This window comes from Lutjanus erythropterus, chromosome 13 (genome assembly GCF_056507025.1).
Source record: "Lutjanus erythropterus isolate fLutEry1 chromosome 13, fLutEry1.hap2, whole genome shotgun sequence".
NCBI lineage: Eukaryota > Metazoa > Chordata > Actinopteri > Lutjaniformes > Lutjanidae > Lutjanus > Lutjanus erythropterus.
In genome coordinates, this window is record NC_139329.1 from 16,910,972 (window position 1) to 16,932,968 (window position 21,997).

Sequence of the window (21,997 nt, forward strand, 5' to 3'; positions counted from 1 at the left end):
TTTAACAGAGAGAGGATGTGGGATTAAAACATTTTCTTGTGTACTCCCAACATGTAACTGAAGTGAAAAATAGTTCAATGAAAACTGTTTCAGTGACAGACTCCCCATGTAGGATCAAGTACTCACAGACTCCTGAAAGCATTCCTTCTTGTCCAGCATCTCTCGCAGTGTCTGCAGGATCTTGATACACAGCTTCTCCTCTTTATCCATAAGCTTCTTGGTGTGTTTAATCAGTCTGACAGGGTGACAAGAGAAGTGCTGTATCATTTATAGCTGTGTCCTGCTAATGCAGTCACTGGCTCACAAGTAAAAACACAGCAATACTTGATCGATCAGCACAGGTGAAATCTCTTTTTGTGCTCTCCAGGGAGGTCAGACAGCAGCAGGAGAGCATCCCGGAAGGTTTGATGATGTACTGAACTCATTTTTTATGAAATGTCTAATGTTAGTTTGATTAATTAGACCAGAGATACAATAAATTAACTTGTTTCTTTATATATTTACTGTTGTTTAACTTAAAGCTAAATTGGTATTTGTAATATTGTTAATTTATCATTTTAAATACGCTCTTTGTAATTTTGTCTCTTCCCTTTAAACTCTTTTCAAAGCCTTAACATCTGTTAAATAACTGGGTTTTACTTAAAGGAGTAAATGTGGCCTTGAGATCTTCAAAAGTGAGGAACGTGTTCTTTGTTCCATGCACGGTTATGGACAGTGACTTACTTGGACATGAAAGCTCCACTCTCACAGCGTAAGCGAGCAGCCTCTGGAAACAGCAGCTCGGGGCTATAAAGAACGTCCACCAGCACAGAAAACTCGGCCTGAACCTTTGGACTGAACTGCTCCTCCAAAAGGGACACGACTCCCTGCACATCACAGACAGACACACATACAGGCTCAATCAGATGCTGTCCTTGAGATATTGACCGCTGAAGACTATACATAAAAGTTCTCAACTTAGTCTGTCCTGTTCATGTAATGTTTTAGTCACGCTAGCAGCACGGCTTTAAAGATGCTAATGGTTGTCCATCACTTTGGTCCAGACTATTAAATGGACTGGCATTACACTTTGTACAGACATTCATGGTCCACAGAGGATAGACCCATCATGATGTTGCTTAACGGTCCGGGTGTGTAATATTTACAGGGATTTATTGGCAGAATATGGCAGAAATGGAATATATTATTCAGAGGAGAACATGCTGGCTGTAGAGTTGTTGTCAGAGTAGCCAGTATGTGAAGTGGGCACCTGCAGCTTCTCTATGATGTTCTTGTAGTCGGGGCCACCCAGGGGCTCCTTGCGGGGTCGTGAGCGGGCAGAGATCCTCCAGTCCTTGGCTGCCCGCTGCACCATTGTGCTGTGGACCTTGAGAGACAAAGTGTTGACCTGGCTGTCCAGGTCTACTGGGATGGCGATGGCCCGTGCCTTAGCTGGGGGAAAAACAGGAAGCTTAGATATTGCTTCTGTTCATACGGCAAACACAACACAGGCACCTAAAACTCAGTCATCATACTTAGACTGTGACATGAATAAGTGGTGTGAAAAACAACCCATCTCTTAATAAATACAATATTAGCACAATTAATATACTAACAATTACATTTATTACACATTTACATTTTAATAAAATATTCCAAATGTATTTCAACGCCTCCATTTCAATCATTGTTCAAATGTGAAACCTGGAAAGCAGAGTAGCAGCACTCACCAACATCAGCCAGTGTTTTGATACAGCTCTCGATATTAGCCTTCTGAGGTGAGTTGAGCCAGGTGCAGTTGTAGATCCTGAAAGCAGACTGGAGCAGCTTGATGAAGACAGACTGGTTTGTCTGTGAAAAGAGGGTAGAGAGAGAGGAGGGAATACTGCTTTTAGGGCATAAGTGTAGAGAAAGACAGAGATAATTCTGATGGGAACACTTCAATATCGTCTCTGATAGGAGACATTAGTACAGACTTCTGCGTAAAACACCTCAAGCAGCTGCTTTAGGTACAAATGTCTGCAATGAAACAAGAAGTCACAGTGAAGTGAAGGGGGAAGTCAACTGTCAAATATTTTTTACTGTAAAGTAGCTAAAAAGTTGGCAAAGGATTTTCACGTGCTGTGAGTGAACCTCCCTCTGCGGGCGCATTTCACCTGCCTGTCAGAGGTGAAAAACAATACCTGCAGGTTGGAGTGGTTGACAGAGAAAGGCGAGCTGAAGAAACCCTTGACAATGGCCATCACTGTCTCTGTCACATACTTCTCCAGGGCAGGATCGGCATGGTTACGGTCTGTCGTAGTGTTGCACACCTTAAATACAAAAATAAAAGAGGAGAGCCTCACAACACATCTCTATCGTTTTCTCTGCACACGCAGGATGTGAGTAGATTTAGCCTCAATGCATGTTCACACGTGCACTGCCTCATTAAAAAAATATCAGGCAGAAATGTGTGACCTTTAAATTTGACAGAGCCTTACACTGGACATGTCCACCAGGAAATTGTCAAAGAGCTTCCAGATGTGGTTGGAGGTGTAGATCTCCTTCATTTCTACTTCTGTGTCCACATAGCAGTGATTCACAAAGTTCACATAAGCCGTTTTCACCTGGAGGAGAAAGACAGAAGAAATAAGACATAAAAAAAAGTTTTTTCAAGCTATATTTTTATTTTCTTGTAAAATTTTCCGGCCTTCACCTCTGGTATACAGTGAACATCAGTGACAACTTTGACAATGTCATCCAGCGGCAGCAGAGAGTTGCATTTCAGCTCAGTGTAGACGTTCTTGCCCTCGGTGCAGGCAGCCAGTAGCTCCACGAGGGTGTTGTGGTAGGCCAGAGCTCCATCTTCATCCGTTCGCTCTCGCTCAGAGCCCATCATCTGCAGCAACACCTGGAAGGAGGAGCGGTCGTTGTAGAACACCAGCACGTCCTCTCCTCCGTTCACCAGCTGGACCCAAAGGAAAGTAACACAAGGTTAAATAGAAGGTTTCCTCATTGGTCCTGCCACTATCACCATGACATATTAAACACAGTGTTATTCTCACCTCAGTCATGACTTTGTCCTGACACTTCTTCACATACTTCCCATCAGCTTTCACAATTGTCTCCAGGAACTTGAGGTACTGAACGTGTCTTCCGTGTGTTTCAATGCAGTGGACAAAATGATGGACCACACGGTCGCTGATCTCATTGCACAGCTGGTAGTTGTTCATAAAGATGTGACGCATTGTCTCAGCTTCCAGCAACTGGTGAAAAACAATCTTCATAAAACAGTGTATTGATTGACTTGTATAACAGACAGGAGAAACAAAGAAAACAGTTTTTGCCCAAAAAATCTAGGACAACATATCACTTTTCTGCTGACAGGCTGCTGTTGTTCTGAACCTTGTATTTTTCATTATAGCTAATTCTGCTGATGCTACAGCATGCACTACTAGAAAAGAGGACATCCATAAAAGGTAAAACATGTCAAAAAGGGGAGAGTACAGTGAGTTCATGTCGATATACCCCTGGAGTGAGGAAGAGGTTCAGGTGTTTATGAAGCAGAGCTTGGTTCTGAGGGTTTCCTCTGCAGAAATTTTGCAGAAACGTATGTGCCAGGGTCATGATCTCATTCATCTTCTCATCGCTCTGTGCAAAAAGGAAGATTATTAGAGAGAATGTAAGACAGAAACACAAAGAGTCATTCAATTAGCTGTTTTGGTTTTTACTTACTGTCTCATAGGGGATCTGCAGCAGGTCCAGCACCACAGTGTGGGCTCCCATGTTCTTCAGCAGCCTCTGCTGCTGCACACGACTCTTCTTGCTGGGATAACAAAGCTTACTGAGCCGCAGTAGGATCTAAATATGAGACACAAACATCTGTTATGGACACACTACAACAAAATAACGAGAATAACCTGGATATAAAGACATGGAGCGCACCTCTTTGACAATGTTGTAGTTGTTTGCTTTGTTGCTGTCAATCTGAGGTTTGATATCTCCGTCTTGTACTGGGCTCAGGACAACCTCCTGGAAAGAGACATACATGAAGACAAAACCTTCAGCAACTACATTCAATTATCAATTCTGATTACATTATTGAATTTAACAATGTTTTTAAGGGGAAATATGTAATATTCTTACAGTAATAAATCATTCACAAATTCAGTCTCTGACAACAACACTGCAGCCACACTGTACTTTGAAATTTCTATTCCAGCTGAAAACATGTTATTGTTTGCCTGTTTCATGTTAATTAGAGTTCAAATTAATGCTGAATTGTTCACATAATGAATTAGTGTCTGTTTATGAGCTGTAAGAAATCATTAATAATCTTGTAGAAGGAGTAGATGTCTATAAAAGTTAAATTAAGAAATATTTTAATGGAGTCTGGCAGACAGAAGGCAGAGCTAACTTTTAAGTGTGTATTTTCAGACAAGTTGGCTTTTGTTTTTAGGATAACAGGGTTAACTTTACATCAACAGACAACTTACAGTTACAAACAGCTGATCAACTTACAGTGTAGGACTTCCCCCTTTAAATAATTTAATTGACGTAAATTTATTACACAGTTAATTAGGTGCCGCATTTTTTACATGTTCACTCCAAAAGGTTTCTCTTTGCCATGCAACAACCTCTGCATCCAGTCTCTAATTACAAAGCATTTGTCACAGTGTGGCGGGAAAAGTCTCTGCACTGATCCTTATCATAGTTATCATTGTATTATTGTAACAATAATGATATAAAAAAAAGATACTACATGTTTCAGGGCTGACTAATAAGCCTGATTTACAGCAGGTTCCTGTTCTGCCAGATATTATTATTCATTATTCTTCAGTATTCAACTAACAAAACAGCTTTCCATCAGCTTTGAGGGACAATAACAACAAACAAAGAAGCAATTTACAGCAACTGAATGACTGATGGCATGTTTAAGATAAATATAGTAACGTCCTGTGGAGAAATAAATGTCGCACTAAAATCTGAAATGTGAAGTTTTGCTTTTAGATACTGGATACCATTAAATGATGGTACAGCACCTCGATGTTCTGTTCTTTGCCCTGCCTGACCACCAGGTCTTCACCGGTGTACACTCCGCTCTTCTCCACCCACAACTCTGACTTCTCCACAGTCAGACGCAGCTGATCCAGGTCTGTCTTGATCTGCTTATAGTTCTCTACGTCCTGCTCTGACACGAGCAGCTGGACCTACAAAACACACACAGACACAGACACACACACACACTGGCTGAGAAATAAACCAGACATTAAAAGAACAAATGTGTGTGAATCCAAATCTCTGCCAAGAAGTCTCACTGCAGCACTTTGGGAAGTCAGCGAGTTGATAAAACGGGAGCCTGTGCAGCTCCAGATTCCAGCTGAGGAAGCTCTTAGTGAGACCGTTTACAGCAGCTGCTGTTTGGCCCTTTAGAGAACTCTCCTAATCCAAACTGATTACATCAAACATGACAAAAATCACTTAGCTGAGGAAGTGCCTAACGCCGCTCTCTGTCGCTACCTGTTTGAAGGCCTGCAGCACCTCTGCTCTCTGGCTGAAGTGTTTGAAGATGAGCTGCAGAGAGCCGGACACCAGCGGGGGGTAATCTTGCATGATGAGATGTATCAGGACCCTCAAAAATGTTCGGCCACCCTCATCGTCCAGCTCCACCGCACTTAACTCTGAGCTGAAATCATACAAATGCACACATATACAATGAAGCTCAGACGGGAGATTTTAAAGGTAGAATCAGTAGGATTTATCCATTGCTGTTTTTAAATGCATTAGAAAGATAGTCGATTGAGAGCACAGCAAAATAATGAGAAATTAAGAAGGTACAGGTGGAGAGTGGGGTCTCTGCAGATGCAGGTGCAGCCTGCCACCACACACTTCTGGTGAGCTGTGAGTGATGATTAACAGGGAGTGCACTGATTTTTGGGGGGAAAATCCTGGATAGTTTAGCTTTAAGCAGGTGCAATGATTCCCAAAAGGACTAAGGCAGTAGTTCTCTAATAAAGCCTGTGGCACTCCACCAGGGGGTGCATGAAAGATTTCCAGATTCATTCACTTATTAATTTGTAAATGGCTTCACTATTGCCTGCATTTATTTCATGGTTGAAATTATTACTTATTTACAAAAACTATTTTCTTTCCACAAATAATTTAATAGGCCTATCACATTCAAGTCCCTGGCTACATGTATTATTGTTCAATTTATGTTCTTTATATATTTTCTATTATTCATATTTTATATATATTGTACATTTTTTGTATATTATATGAAATAGTCTGAATCCGCATTTTATTTTATGGATGCACTAAGAATGAAATGCACTCTCTTGGTGTGTGTGCATGTATGTTACAGGTAGTCTGTGCTGACATGGTGCAAATATTTTAAAAAATGTCTAATATCTTTCTCATTTCTCTTGTGTTGTTCTTTCACATAACTCAACATGACTCAGTGTCAAATTATTCCAATGGACATACATGAGAGGATACTCTGTATATTTTGTATATTTTGGGGTCTTTGGCCAAGAAAAAAAAAGAGAACCAATGGATTACGGGACTAGATCATTCAACAATCATCTTTTGCCACTTATTTAATTCCTCTGTGTGAATGATTGAGTGTATTTCAGCGCAGCTTCACCTACCTTCCTGCAAACATGCTCTCTGCTTTGGTTGCAATCTCATCGATATCTGGTTCAGAAGCTGGAGACAAAATAAAGAATAAGGCAGGTCAGTAAAGTCTGGCAGGCTGCAGTGGAAACACAGTAGAACGGTAAATAATCACTTAAGTATTTACAGCAGGAGAGAATAAAGTCTCACGTGTCATTGGGGGCAAGTCTGCCACAGAGACAGAGCTGTCAGTTATGGTTTTATCCCCAAACTCTTTCTTGTAGATTGACAACAAGTATGTGATCCTATAATCCAACCTCACACTCAGGATGAACTAACAGGGAAACAAAAAAACACACAAAAATAGAATCAAACAGTTTAATGGTACCCAATTGTATCAGAAATCACTGAAAGTACATCCAGTACGTGGCACTTACTTGCAGGATCTCAATGATCTTCAGCTTGGTGTCCATCACCATGACATCCTCATTGTCCGGCAGCAGGTGTCCTTTCCCATAGCGCAAGGAAGGAGGGGTGTCAGGGAGGCTGTGTGGCACACCACGACTCATCACCATCTGAGTCATCATTTCTCCAACTCCGTGGATCGTACGTAGGACATTGTTGCCTAAAGGAAACATTCATCTTCACACAATTTGCACTGAGTATGTGTAAAGCCTAAAGTCCAGTCTACTTACACAGTTGACTTATTACATCTATCTATGTATCATAAAAGCTGAAACAAATGCCCCAAGAATGTCAAATGAATGGCCAAGTAACGTTTTCCAGCAATGTTTTACATTTTGATAAGATTTTTCAGTCCAGTTGCAGTCTATCCTGAGTCATTTCCATGAACAGGATTGGTCCTTTTTTTTTCTCTGCTCTGCAGCAAGTCATCTTTAACCTCATATCGACATGTCTCTATTTCTGAAACTTTATATTTTGATTCCACTGACACCCAGCTTCCTTGTCTGGTCGGAAAAAAAACTGCAAAAAGTCTTCTAACAAGATCTAAAAACTATTACCCTAATTCTTTTCCCTCTCTGCTAGCTCTGTGTTACTTTCACAGTTGATCCCAATGCTTTTGTGCTAAGCCTTGCTCCTGCATACATTTATTAACTTCTGCATCTATATTTCCCATCTAGGAACCTGGGGACTCCTGACACTGGGCTCTTGTCTGTCTTTCACTCAGAGAAGACAAATGATGTGGTCATAATTTCAAGCTGAATCACACGTTTTAAAATTAAGCGGATTTCTGTTGCACAATTAAATATAATCTCGCTTTGGAAAATCCACTTTTACTGACGTAAAGCAAATTTAATCAGTATGGAGATACTAACTAAAAAGTTAGTTAGCCAAGTTAGCATACTAATGATGCTTGGTCAATGTAGTTTTAATTTCTCTGCCTTTGAGAAAAACTTGCTAACCGGAGTGAAAGAAAAAAGAGATGCATCATAAAACTGGGTTGAGTCTGTCCCTTAACTTTCTTCGAGGAATATGATTATCTTAAAAAAAAAAAAAAAACTAAGGATTAAAGAGACGTTTAAATTGATTTTTCTTAATTTCAAGCTAGTTTAAAAGTTTAGTGCAACATAATTTAAAGTTAAACCATGATTTAATCAGGTTTTTATGAATTAATCCTTGTTGGTGCAATCAGCCCCAGTCTCTTCAATAGGAAACAACAGTTTTAGTCATTATCTTTAAAATGTCTATCTACATTTTTAAGTGACAACAAAAAAAACGTTCATTGACCAATGCAAGGAAATAATATACTTGTACTGTGTAACTGCACTGACCAGCCTCTGGGCTCTTGTTGAGCTTGCTCATGAAGGTGAATGAGTGCTGGACAATATCCAGGATGGCCAGCAGAGTGCGTGTGAGACGCAGCAGCTCACTGAAGCTGTAGAAACCAAAGTAAACCAGGTTACGAGCCAGATTCACCACCTGGAGGAAAGAAGTAAAATAACCTCATCATTGAAATAGCCTGTGTGAGAAAATTAATGTGTATTTGAAAAAAAAGTTTAGGTTTATTTTACCTCCAGTGTGAGTTCATTCTTGTCTTTGTCCCCAAATGGAAAAGGCTGGCTGACCACGTCTCTGAGGTATTCCTCCACAAACTCCATGGTGGGAGCAAACTTCCGTTTCATGTCCTCCCTGGAGGTGTCCGTGGACTCGTACTCAAACCTGTGGAAAAGCACCATCACAATCATCGTCACAGTCTGTACATAGCACACAATGGCCCTGTTCAGACCTAGTATTAACACGTATCCTGGGTGATCCGATCATAAGCGGACAGCTCCGAGTACAGGTGTGAACACACTCATGATGCATTTGTGATCCAATCGCTCAGACCACATCTGGAGGTGGTCTGGGCCGCATGTGACCACATTCTTGTAGGAGTGTTACACAATGTGTCCTGGAACAAATTAAATGTGGGCCTAATCAACTTACATCCTGTAAGTACATCATCTAGTTCGCTGTGATGCAAATTACATTTGGGTTGTCTAACCTTCAGCAGATGTTTGTGGAAAAGACTGTGTCCACTTGTCCCTGCATGTTGGCTACTACTTTTGAGCTCCCAGTTAAAAACAACAACAATGCATTTTGCAAAAGTGTGTATTTGCATACAGAGCAGGAAAGTGAAACAGCTATGGTGAATTCTTAATCATTAGTGACTTCTTGTAAAATCAGCATTAAAAGCAAAACATTAAGTAGTTGTAGTAGTAGTAGCTGTAGTGCACTGGGACGCACACTTTGACTTCCTCTGAGTCTGTCATTAATGCCTTTCTTCGCTATTTGTCAAGTTAAAACATTTCCACTCAGTCAGAAAAAGTAAAAGTGTGCATCTTGCACATAGTTCTGATATAAAATCTCAGTGCAACACGGGGCGTCTCTCCTGTTGGGCTGGAGCAGGTAAAACATGAGGCTCATCGTGGGCTCATAGAGAAGTTTAGTGTGCCGCTGAACTAAAAAATGAACCAATACACAAATTGGCCCAATGGACAGTAATGGATATTCAACTGACAAAACAGCCCTAATGTTTATTTACTTACAGAAAGGGAGACATGAGATCTGATCACAGGTGGACTGGAGACACATTCAAATTCCAGATACGAACTTGCGTACTAAAGTGCTGTTCACTTGCATTTGGATCACCCAGGATGCATGTTAATAGCAGGTTTGAACCAGCTCATTATCGCACACACAGATGCATACTCATGGATGGTTATCTTGGAGGGGATCTCAGTCCAGAGGCGGGCATAGCGCACAGGCACCACAGCCTCCTGCGGGTCACGGTCCACATGCATGTGCAGCATGAGGCGGCAGAAGGAGGCTCTGAGGTTGTAGGGCAGGCAGTCGTCAAACATACAGCGCAGGATCAGATCCACGGGAAGCTGAGTGGAGATCTGATTGATGGCGAGGTACTGACGGTCCAGACACATTTTAGCAAACAGGTTGAGCTGGTACCTACAGAGGAGGCAAGGGACAAAATAAAGAATGTGAGGGTGTTTTTGTTTTGCAGAATGGACATGGGAAGAAAAGGGGAAAAACATTTCTGTGTTACTGGGGAAAAATGGGGCAGCTAAACTGAAGAATGCCAGTGTCACCTGTAATAGGTGATGATGTCTACATCCATCTTGTGGTTGCCCTTAGCATCTTGGGCCAGGTGGCGAATTGATTTGCCGTGAGGCTCCTTGTGGCTGTCGATCCAGTAGAGCCAAACCTCCTCCTCCTCCACCTCCTCCTGCAGCAGAGACGACTCCAGGGTGGTCTCCGTGTTAGGGATTAGTCTGGGGGGGGGGAGTGTGACAAAAAGCAGTTACTAGAAAAACTGCACATATTACAGCCTGACACAGAGCTGCTGCTGCTGCTGCTGCTGAAAATATCTGTTTCACAAGAGGCTCACTGGAGGAAACAAGCTGTAGAGTGTACTGTACGTGCGTGTTTATATGTGTTTAAAAATGAACGAGTGAAATATGACAGGATCAACTTGGATGTTTTAAATATAGATACCACTGGGTCTGACTCACTTGGTCTGGATGAGGATATCTGCGTTGGTGGGGTTCAGCATAAATTTACAGATAAGCTCCTGTGTGACGGGGATGGCAGTCTTGTTGGACACACAGAGATCAGAGAGATAATCCAGGAATCTGGAAGAGTAGAGCAGACATGAATCACCACATTTAACAAACGTTTTGCACACACCAAGTTTCAGCATGGGGAAACATGGACTGATCGTACACATGGGAGTTCTTTGGTTTGTGAGTTTGTGCACTTCTTACTTACTCCATTTTTATTTTGACATGTAAAGCAAGGGGAGACAATAACAGGGTATTGTTTGAGCAAAAACATAGTCCTCCAATCTTCATAATGTTTATTTACAGCAAAAACGATCTATAAGGATTCTTGGCTTTACATTTCAATAAATATTCTTGCTGTTGTCTTTACCATCACCACTTTGCAACTTCTTCAAATTTAATTCTCAGATTCCTTCATATAATTCTAGACAGGTTGATCATCTTCACCTTCCTTTTTATAAAGCAAAACATGGCATGCAGTGGTGTGCAGATACAGAATACAAAACAACATGTTATTAAGAGCTCGTCAACTTTAGAGATTTTTTAAAGTAAATTATCATCACATTTATTTATAGCGTTTAATTAGAATTCATTGTTGATTAATCTGTCAATTATTTTCTTGATTAACCCATTAGTTATTCAGTATAAATGTCAGATAATGGGGAAAAATGTTTGTTCACAGCCTAAAGATATTCAGTTTCATGTCATAGACAAGTAAAGAAATCAGAAAATGATTCACATTTAAGAAACTTCACAAAAGCAGGTTTAAATAGGTTCTAAGACTCACATATTTGATTGGGTTGCATTATCCTGCATTATACTGTGTGTGCATTTTATGTACACGGTCAGATCCTGCCTATATTTTCTATTACTGAATTGTTCCCTCGGGTCATCTAATCTGTGGGAGAAGTACGTGTCTGACCTGGGCTCCCTGTTGCGTCTCAGCAGGCTGACGAAGGTCTCGATCTCTCTGGCTGTGATGTGTTTTTCCAGCAGCTTGCGATTGTTGTGCAGCAGGGCAGTGATCGTATCCTCAGCCAGGATCTCATACCCAATCTGAGACTGCATGATTGAGAACTTTTTGGCTATATATTCCTACAAGGCACAAGAAACATATGGTTATAAACACTCCTGATGGTCAGTGGTGGTGAAGTGAAGTTCAGAGAAACGCATTAAAAAAAGGTGCTGAATCACTGCATCTACTGTGTTGATTTAACTAAATCCAGGGAGAACTTGTTGAACATGATAACTTTTTGAATAAAACCCCTGATTCACATTCATAGAGTTACCCACAGTTACACCTGAGAGCTGCCTGTCACATCCACAGCCTGTTAGCCACGGAGCTGCTCAATATAAGCTGTTTGCGATTAGTCAAGCGCTGCAAATGATGACTATTTTCACCAGGGACTTGGATTCTATCAGTTAAAGCTGGGCAGGGCGGTTTAGTTTTGGCTCCATAATAACCTTTAAGCACAATGTAATTCAAACAGTCTGAGAGAAAACTCGACTTCTGCTACTCCTCTTGACGGATGATCGGTGAGTCTCATTCCCAAGACTAAGTATTTGATGACCTCTGGAATTAGACTCAACAATCAACTATCTTTCTCCAGAATCACTTAACACACCATTAATCTACTGATTAATAAACTATAAAAAGGTCAACAGGAACAACAAGTACATTTAAAAGTTCTCAAAGCCCAAGTGAAGTCATATTTGACAAGCCAAAAAACTTGAAAAATGTTGAATTAGTGCCGAAATGAAATTGAGTAACATTTGTTATTTTCAAAGTAACAAGCAAATGTCTGTCATTTTTACTAGATAAAAATAGTTAAAACAGGTTTATGTAACCTTTTCACACTTTTTTGAGAAGCAAAGGTGTATTTACACCCATTTTCCTACTGTGACACATTAAAATGTCTTGTGTGAAAGAGACATGTTGTAATGAAATAATTATTTGGTGACGAGACTGGGTGAGAGGAACGAGAATAAAAGCAGGAAATTAGAACAACAGGTACTGTGTGCTTACTTCTTGTTTTACTCTGATAATAAACCTCACGAACATTTATCGGGGGGCGGGGGGGCTGAAGATATGGCAGGAAAAAAGGGGAGAGAACGGTGAAATGACATGCAAAGGGCCACAGGCAGGAGGAGAACTCCTGGCCACAAAAGAGGACCTGGGGCGAACGCTCCACCAGCTGAGCTACGAGGCCGCTCCACATCACACATTTCTATATTTGAAATGCTTTTACAAATATCAAACCTCCATGGATCAAAAAAAACATCATAGAAAGAGTCATAACTGACCTTGTTTGCAGTCCGATGTGTCCTGTCAACAGTTTTACAGATGTCTCTTTTATAATGATGGCTTACAGGGAAAATGGTTTTGGCTACTGGGTAAAAACTGGCAGCAATGCCCTGTCTAGTTTATATTACACATCTATAATGGCCAGCTGGACAAAGAAGACTGTAGCAGCAAAAGCCGTGAGTGTATTGAGCTGGGAATGGGTGTACTTTGTTCCTTCTAAATAAAACGTCTATTTCAGTTCTCTTTCATTATTAAACTCGTCATGAATTATTTGTGTTGATCCACTAATCAATTTAAAAGACTGTTTGAGCAGCACTACTTAGTTTTCTTGATTAAGAGCATCATTACAGCAGCTGTGGTCCCTGCATAGATTTTTCCAGACAGTCTGACAGAATCTATACTGATAAGCTCCCAGTCAGAAGCCGTCTCTCTCGTTCTTTAAGGTGATAATGAGCATGTTAATGAGCCTGATGACAACTCAATGAATAGGAGGCAGAAGACATGCCTGGTTCTTGCGATAGTCCTGTTGGGAGTGGCGTAGCACCCTGTAGCAGAGTCTCAACATGTACTTAAAGTGAGCATAGCGCTGATCTCCCAAATCCTCCAACTTTAGCATGGGACCATCACCCTGATCAGTGAATGGAGCCTTCAGGATGCCAAAGATCTGGAGGGACAGAAACCAACATACAGTGATGAAGAAGCAACAGAGCAGGAAATTAGATACAATTCAAGATTTGCACAGGATTGCAACCTGCATTGTGTCTGCATGTGTGTGCACTCATGCTGACCTGGGCGAGGATGTTCTGTTCCCTCATGAGTTTCTGCCTCTCTCGGTTGGGTGTTGAGGTGACCACAGACAGAACATCCTGGCCGTTGTTTGGCACCACGCACACAAAGAAAACCAGGTCCTCGAGGAGCTTAGTCACAAACCTGACGTATATATGAAGGCAGAAAATAACACATGAAATCATAAAATATTCACGCCATTCTGTGTCACCTGTGTCGTCATGCGTCCGTACCTCCTCTCGTTCTGAGCGATGTTGCCGTACTGGAGCTTCCTCACAGTGGACTCCAGCACCTTGCTGGCATCGTTGGCAAAGTCCAAGTCTCTGACCTCCGACAGAGGAACAGACACAATGGCAAAAGCCTCTTTGTCCTCTTTAGTGGGGCAGGTGCCAATCTATTGTGACACACAAAAGAGATTTCCAACTAATTCATCCATGTTTGTTTTGCTTGTGTGTGTCTGTGTGAGTGTGGGTGTGTGCATGTGAAAACCTTGAGCATAACCGGACGCTCCTCCTCTGCATCGATGGGGACGTTGGTGCTCGTCACCCAGGTGTTGGTGCACAGGTGCCGAAGTCTCACATAGGAGTTTCTGAGGAAGGATGGGACAAGTCATTTACATCAAAATGATTTTAGTTAACTGTAACTATCTCCATAAGTCAGTTAGCCTAAAAATCAGTCTATTATTTTTCAACCATGCTGACTGTCTGCTTGTGATTTGTCCATGACTTTGGTCCAGAATGAAATACCTTAGCAAATATTGGATGGATCACCATGAAACTTTGTACAAATTTGTCTCAAACTTTGATTTCTGACCACATACATGCAAAATGTCTGACATTCCCACCAAACTTGGCTGTTCTTTGTTTTAAGTATGACTGTTAGTAGGAACATGGTAAACATTATAACTGCTAAAAATCAGCATGTCAGCATTGTCATGTGAACATATTAGCATGCTGATATTAGTATTGAGCTCAAAGCACCACTGGGCCTAAGTACAGCCCCACGGAGTAGCTAGCATGGCTGTAGACTATTTGGGCTCTATCTTTTGCCAGGCACAAAGAGTTGCACAGCGCCATGCAGCTGTCATTTCTATTTTTTGACCAACGCATTTCCTCTCCCAGTGCCATTGTGTTGGTAGAAAATGCACTATCTGTACTATCTATGAGCACGTTGTACAAATGTCACGTTGTATTGGTCTTAAAATCCACCTCCAGTCATGTACTAAAAAATATAAATGGTCTGCAAGAAGTAATAAATTTCTCTGATATATATGGGGTTTTTTTTAAGTTCTAGACATGGTGTTTACTGCTTATTTCACTCTTGATCTGTCTTGTAACACATTAAAAACACCTCATGGACAAGGCAACAAGAAGTGACACTGCCATTGACCAACAAAAACACGGTCTAAAGTCAAAAGTGCAGCATTCTCCTGTTATTTAAAGGACAAATTATGCAGATAGTAAGATGACCCTACACAGGTGGGTTCACAACACACACACACACTGCTTCTGGGGCACTGCAGTTAATCCAAGAGTCATAAGCACCAACATTCTGGTTAACAGTGGATGGGAAGCAGGTGTGTGAAACTGTGTCCATTTACATTTGCATTTACACACAAGGCACATCGGCTGTAACTTCATTGACTGTTTAAATCCCCAATGGATGGGTGAGGATGTAATATTAATTAATGTTCTGTGTTCTTGTACATACCCAAAAGGTCTCACACATCGTCAAGTTCATACAGTGAAAGTGTTTGGTGTAAAGCAGCTGAATAAATCCTGAATTCCATCAGAGCTGTCTAGAAAATTCTTCGTCTGGGAATTTTCTCAGTCCTGTCAAGTTTCTAGCTACAGTTTTTAGTTTGGTTGCTTAAATATTAACATTATTTGGAGGAGAGACATGACTGCATGTCTGAAAACCTTAAAAAACACTGAAAGTAGCCCCTCTAATAGTTAAACTATCTCTCAAATTATGCCAAGCAGGTGTGATGTACTGATATGTTTTCTTTAATGATTAGAGAGGATACTTTAAGTGACGTTTCCATGCATGCAATAATGTCACAGCAGTCATGCTGCTGTGCGTAAATGTACACACAGGGAGAAGCTTTATCGTATTTCATCCACCTGCAGCCCATCTGCTATTAATCATATTGTTAATTTTTATAACCCGGCCCACCCCACCTGCAAATGACCCACTTGCAGTGCCTGCATCAGTATAAGTGGGTCATTTCAGCATCTCTCTTCACTTCTCCAACCTGCCAAATCTGCCAGTGACTCTTCAAGTGTATGGGAGATGACCATGACTGGTTTAATTCATGTTATTAAATGCACTTGTGCCATGCATTTGAGACCATGCACTATAGATTGTCTAAACTGGGCCCTTAGTCTTGTTATAAAATAATGTACATTAAATGAATATTCTGCCAGTTGAATAGAGACATTTCAATTAACTTCTGTTTCTGTTCCACATCCACAGTTTGTGAAATTATCCAGTAACAAGTGTGAGCATACTTCATATTGTTGGATTGCTAACAACTAAAAAACGACTCCTACTTGAAGAAAATTCACAAAAGCAGATGGTTTTGCATCAAAATAAGTGACATTATCTCACCCTAATGGCAGATTTTCTGACAAGAACTGCTGTGCTGTGTGCTGTGAGCTCTAGTGAAAAATGCCCCCTGCGGATACAACCACAGCAGATGTAACTTGTTATTGTTACTGTTGCCCCCATGTGAGTAACTGACCTTGGCACGAGACAGTCAGCCCGCTGCAGAGTGGTGGCATCCAGCTCAAACAGAGAGGCGATGTCATTCCCATGGGGAACTGAAACCAGGGTGAAAGCAATCTTCTCTGCTGCCTGGTGCTTCCTTTTGGAGAACACAATATCTGTCTCATTCTGCATCACACACACAAACACAAGGAGACACACATACACACGCACACATGCATGTGCACACAGACGGTCACGTGCGCGCACACACACATGCACACACACACACAGACAAGAAGTATATATTAGTGTCAGCAGTCTAAAAGCTTATATGGCACAGACAATCAAGTCATTTATTTTATACTGTCCCAGCAATATTTAAACACACAGTACACAACACCACATGTCCCTTCTAAATTTTTTAATATTTGATGACATAACTTAGCAGAAATGCTAAATGTTCACTGCTAGCAGACCTTTTTTACAGAGCAACAATAGAGGAGCTTCCTGAAACATCACAAACTGGCATGGGATGTACACAGCCCAGGACAGAAGAATTCTACAGCAGGTCACTAAAACTGCCCATAAGATCATTTCTACCCATCTACCGAGCATCAGTGATATCAGTGAGCTGAGGTGCCTGTGATAATCCCAAAGACAATACCCAATAATAACAGTAATTCACAAAAATTCAGTTTCTAATAATAACTTACGGGGAAAAAAAAGGGCTGCAACTAGTCCATATTTGGTATATTACTTCAGATTATTAAGGGTTTGATTTTACAACATAGGGTTGTATAAGGAAAATTACATCTGTATTCCCTAAAGACACCCAAAGACACACAAACAACAGAGAAAAACACAACGAAAAAACTTTTGATGAAGTGAGGGGGCAGAATTTAAACGTTTCCCAGCCTGGTTAAAGAGGCTGGTCTGTGGTCTGGTGGTACGGCAGCAGATACTTTTCGTATTATTTGGATGCTGTCAGAGGTGTGGACTCCAGCTATGGGACTTGGACTCGAGTCACAAAATTGATGACTCAATAAAATCAAAAAATACTTGTAATTTGACTTCACTTGGGCTTGAGCCTTTTGACTTGAAAATACTTAACACCAATCTCAAAGTTTAAAAATGATCTCATTTAAAAAGTGAGACAGTAATCAATTCATTCCCTGAAGTTGACACTTAATTCACCAAAATCTTGAGATCCACTTTGTTTGAACCATCCCAACGGTATCCAATCAAATTGTCGCGGTCAACAGTTTTTAAAAATGGTATTATTTGGTGAAGAGCACATTAAGACTTGTTTAAAAGGCCATCCAACTAAGAACTATAACTAGATAAAAACTCGTTCTAACTCAAGAGGGCGGTGGAGTCTGGACCACAGCTTTATAGTTGTGGTGTGGACTGGTGTGCAAAGACTTGAATTTTATTTGCGACACGTAAAGCAATGACTTGGTCTAACCTCTGGATACTGCATTACATATTATGACATTATACATGAGAGATACAAACAATACCGTAACACAAGTGTTACGAGAACTTGATCCATCATTTTTCTCTCCACTCCTCAATTAACTGACAAACTGGTGAGCATTTAATGCAGTTCACAGTGCAGGACAAGCCCACAATTTAAACTGCACTCACACAGTTTGCATTTCAGTCTTTATAACTTCATCTTTTTATATTCTAAAAAAAAATCAGCCTCATTGAAGTGAACAAGAATTTTTATGTTGAGTCCATGTCTAGGTCGATGTGACCTAAAAGCTGAATATAGACATGTTTTGTGACAAGTTGTCATGATTTTTCCACACATACTCATGTAAATACAAGTTTATAAATGAGCCCAAGTGTTGATGGAATCTATAATTGAGGACAGACGGGTGTGAGCCAAACTATACTGTCACAGCTTCTAACACTAATGAGGTATCAAATTACTCAGAGATGTAGCCAGAGAGCCATGACTTCTCAGTGTGCTGTGTTAGGCACTGCAGTACGTAGGCTGCTGGTACAGTCTATGCTGTGCAGATGCAGCAGATAATGGCGAGGGTTAATTTCTCCCACTGTTCTCTGCATGTCAATGGGAAGCTCCCCTGAGCTGCCTCCATGCCTCAGCTTCTCTATCCTCCCACTCCTCTCCGCTCCCCCACCCCCCTCTGCTGGTGACTCACCCCACCAGCTTAGCACAGGCGAGTGGAGCAGAGCAGACAGCACGTCTGCCTCCCCTCCATCCCCTCTCGCAGGGCACCCCCACACCCAGACGTTATGTAAGGAGCCCCCTGTGTGTCTGAAATTCAGCTTGTGCATGAGAAAGTGTGTGAGGCTGAGAGAGTTTGTGTGCGTGTTCCTGTGCATCGCCAGAATACAAATGTGCAAGGTAGCTAAGAGCTGAAAGAAATGTCTAGATATAGATTCAGTTTGTGTGTGCATGCTTGTGTGTGTACAAGTACTTTGTGAGTGTGAGAGAACTGGTGGTATTGCATAACCAAAGGATGAGAAGACACAGAAAGGCCTGAAGTTGGACAGACAACAAATTAATGCTGAGATAATCATTCTTTCCACTAAAACACAATATAATCTTCTCTCTTATTCACTAACTCGTTCTCTGTCAGTCAGGTACAATCTGACTCATCTGTGGTTTAAACTTGCATGTCTTGAATTCTAAATATTAACTCAATATATAAAATGATGTGAAAAATCTGTCAGAAGTACCCAGTCTGAGGTGTTTTTATCGTTGAATGTGCTTGCATGACTGACTCACCTCTCCTTTAGGCTCTACCGTGTTGTCTTTGAACTCAGGGTTCACCTGCGGAGAAACCAAGAACTCCGTGACCTCAAATCTAGAAAGCTCTGGTGATAATCCTGTCATTATCATCCCCCATCACCCAACTCCAAACTACTCCTACAGCAAAAGATGGGTGATTGTGGTCATATCAATGGGAATACTGCCACCTACAGCACACTCCCAAAAATCCCCTTCAATGTTGCTCATTCAGACAATGAGAAGTAGATTTGAAAAAGGTGACTCAGACAAAATGATGCTTAATGCAAGCTACTTTGTTCAACTGCTCTTTAATTGAACACGATCATAAGTAACTATGAAATTAAATGCATGAAAACAGAAGCAATGCAAAAGTATGACAAAGGCTGAAGAATAAAACTCACCTCAGCTGCGAGGTAATTCCCAGTCGCCAGGTGTTTGAAGCGGAAGAGACTGTTCCACTGACCGGCTCCTCCTCTGCAGGGGTCATAGTGCACAACCTGGCACAAAGACAAAATAATAAAACAAAATATCAGTTTTTGTATCCACTCTTTATGATGTTTTCTGTCTCCTGCAAGTATGTGACATAGTGCCAGTCTGTGCTTGCCAGTGCAAAGGTATTTTAACCACTTTAAAAAGTTCCACATAAACACAAAATATCTGTTTAAGTGTGGGCTATACTTGGAATATTTTCACCACTTTACCATCAGTCTTTTCTGACTGAAAACTGCTGTTATAAACACCAAATACTGCTCACTCCAAATCATCCAAACTCCATAGGCGAAATCAATAAGTTTACCTCCCAGAGCACAGAAGTTGCTGGTCTACCGCTGCCTCGGTTAGTTTGTTTGTACTTTTGTCTGAGTTGGGTGAATCTAAACTATCCTTGTAAAACACCAAAGTCAAATAGTCACAATAACACAAACAAACTAACAGATCGAGGCAGCAGCTGCCCAGAGACTCCTGTCTTCTGCCAGTTAAAATTCTTGATAACACAATGACTGTCTGATGTATGAGGCACTTATCAATATAAGTGCCTCATACAACCCCTCATTAAATAATCTAAACTATCCCTTGTGACAATAATTCACTAACTAAATGCAACAGGGATATGTGGCTTCATTTTCAGCGTTTGATTCCTGAGCATTAGCTTAGCCCATCACTGCAGAGTCAGAATGAGTCAGAAGCCACCCTGAGCACCAAGTACAACAGGAATTCGTGTTTGTCATACTGACACAACAACATGTCAACAACAGATATGCTAACATAAGAACATTCTGGCACAAACAGCAGGGGGAAACAGGAACTTCAATTTACTAAAAGCTGATAAGAGGAACACACAGTACAATAGACAGTGGATTACAAAGAACTAAAGGTTAAAGTGGCAGACAGGCAGACATTATAAAGTATAATCAAAGGGGAAACTATGGCCTAAATTTGTGAGCAATGGTCCTTAATCATGACAAAACTGAACTGGGCAAACTCTATGACTCTCTAGCGGGGTCTTTCGTTGTTGATGTATGGTTGGTTGTTAGTGGAGGGACAACACACATATTTCAGTCTCACTTCATCCATGAACCTGAAAGTCACCAGAACGTGGTGAACACAATTTCTTCCAAAAAAACAATGATTGTAATAAAATGGCTGGTGGTCTCAATATTTAATCATAACAAAAATAAGTTTATTTATATAGTACATTTAAGAACACAGTTTACAAAGTACTTTGAAAGACAAGGCAAGGGCACAATACCCAGGAGGCTGCATAACAACAGAAAGCCTAACAGTAAGGCCAAACAACAAAAAAGAATAAAAGAAATAAAAAGATGGCATCACATAAAAACTCTACTCTACAAAATTGGGTTTTAAGAAGTGATTTAAAGGACGTCACTGATTCTGTGAGATGTATCTCCTGAGGCAGGTCATTACAAAGTCACAGGGCCCCGATGGCAAAAGCACGGTCACCTTTAGATTTAAGCCTCGACTTTGGAACAGCCAGGAGGGCCTCACTCGAGGATCTAAGGCTGGGAACCGGCTCATACTGGGTCAACATTTCTGCCATGAAGCTTGGGGCCAGAGCCAGACAGGCTTTAAAAGTGATCAGTAAAATCTTAACATCAATTCTAAGGCAAACAAGGAGCTAATGGAGAGAAGCCAGGATTGAGGCCATGTGATGTTGTCTGTTAAAACCAGTAAGAACCCAAGCTGCTGCATTCTGAACTAGTTGGAGGTGTGAAAGTGACTTTTGGTTTAAGAGATATATTGTTTGATCATGTGTTTGTTTTACCTCAATCTCCCAGAGAGCCTTGGAGCTGGTGGCAGAGGTGGCAGACTGCCGCAGCGTGGTCCTGAGAAAAACGTGCTGCTGCTTTTTGTACTCGTCACAGGTCAGAAACTTCTCCTGCTCAGCGTGAAACAGCCTCACCACGTCTCCCTGACAGAGGACACATAAACATGAGACAGCTGCAAGATAACTGCATGCTGTTTGCTTTAAAGACAAAAAAACACATGCAGGTCTGCTAAAAAGATGCACTGAGGAAAGAGATAAGAGTGATAAAAACAACATACCCCCTTAAGCACATCTTCCCTGTAGTCGCTAAACTTCATGAACAAGGCGACCTTCCAGCTGGTGTTACAGTTAACAGCATTGACCTGCAGCATGAAGCAGACAGAAAGGAGCAAACACAGATAGAAATTAAGATTTCTATCATCACAAGTCAAATGTTCCTTGTAATACCACCACAGGATTAAATGTTGTTCTGTGGACTTCAACTCTAATTCCAAGAAAGG

The 21,997-nt window shown here is 41.1% G+C and overlaps 1 protein-coding gene across 1 annotated transcript in view; it reads right to left on the reverse strand.

Annotated features, from left to right (window-relative positions):
- The window catches only part of itpr2 (inositol 1,4,5-trisphosphate receptor, type 2), an 82,118-nt gene that overhangs the window by 46,897 nt on the left and 13,224 nt on the right, over window positions 1-21,997 (reverse strand). Inside the window, exons 7-37 of the mRNA XM_084735156.1 lie at window positions 21,776-21,859; window positions 21,495-21,641; window positions 19,615-19,710; window positions 19,211-19,255; window positions 16,484-16,635; window positions 14,230-14,329; window positions 13,974-14,134; window positions 13,743-13,884; window positions 13,460-13,618; window positions 11,572-11,744; window positions 10,602-10,721; window positions 10,179-10,361; window positions 9,787-10,038; window positions 8,607-8,754; window positions 8,367-8,514; window positions 7,011-7,198; window positions 6,784-6,907; window positions 6,609-6,666; window positions 5,479-5,644; window positions 5,001-5,168; window positions 3,904-3,990; window positions 3,694-3,819; window positions 3,487-3,609; window positions 3,024-3,224; window positions 2,675-2,926; window positions 2,460-2,585; window positions 2,163-2,291; window positions 1,710-1,830; window positions 1,250-1,431; window positions 724-866; window positions 127-235 (exon numbers count right to left, since the gene is read on the reverse strand). Coding sequence (XP_084591282.1) covers window positions 127-235; window positions 724-866; window positions 1,250-1,431; window positions 1,710-1,830; window positions 2,163-2,291; window positions 2,460-2,585; window positions 2,675-2,926; window positions 3,024-3,224; window positions 3,487-3,609; window positions 3,694-3,819; window positions 3,904-3,990; window positions 5,001-5,168; window positions 5,479-5,644; window positions 6,609-6,666; window positions 6,784-6,907; window positions 7,011-7,198; window positions 8,367-8,514; window positions 8,607-8,754; window positions 9,787-10,038; window positions 10,179-10,361; window positions 10,602-10,721; window positions 11,572-11,744; window positions 13,460-13,618; window positions 13,743-13,884; window positions 13,974-14,134; window positions 14,230-14,329; window positions 16,484-16,635; window positions 19,211-19,255; window positions 19,615-19,710; window positions 21,495-21,641; window positions 21,776-21,859 — 4,413 coding nt within the window. The remainder of the gene's footprint in view (window positions 1-126; window positions 236-723; window positions 867-1,249; window positions 1,432-1,709; window positions 1,831-2,162; window positions 2,292-2,459; window positions 2,586-2,674; window positions 2,927-3,023; window positions 3,225-3,486; window positions 3,610-3,693; window positions 3,820-3,903; window positions 3,991-5,000; window positions 5,169-5,478; window positions 5,645-6,608; window positions 6,667-6,783; window positions 6,908-7,010; window positions 7,199-8,366; window positions 8,515-8,606; window positions 8,755-9,786; window positions 10,039-10,178; window positions 10,362-10,601; window positions 10,722-11,571; window positions 11,745-13,459; window positions 13,619-13,742; window positions 13,885-13,973; window positions 14,135-14,229; window positions 14,330-16,483; window positions 16,636-19,210; window positions 19,256-19,614; window positions 19,711-21,494; window positions 21,642-21,775; window positions 21,860-21,997) is intronic.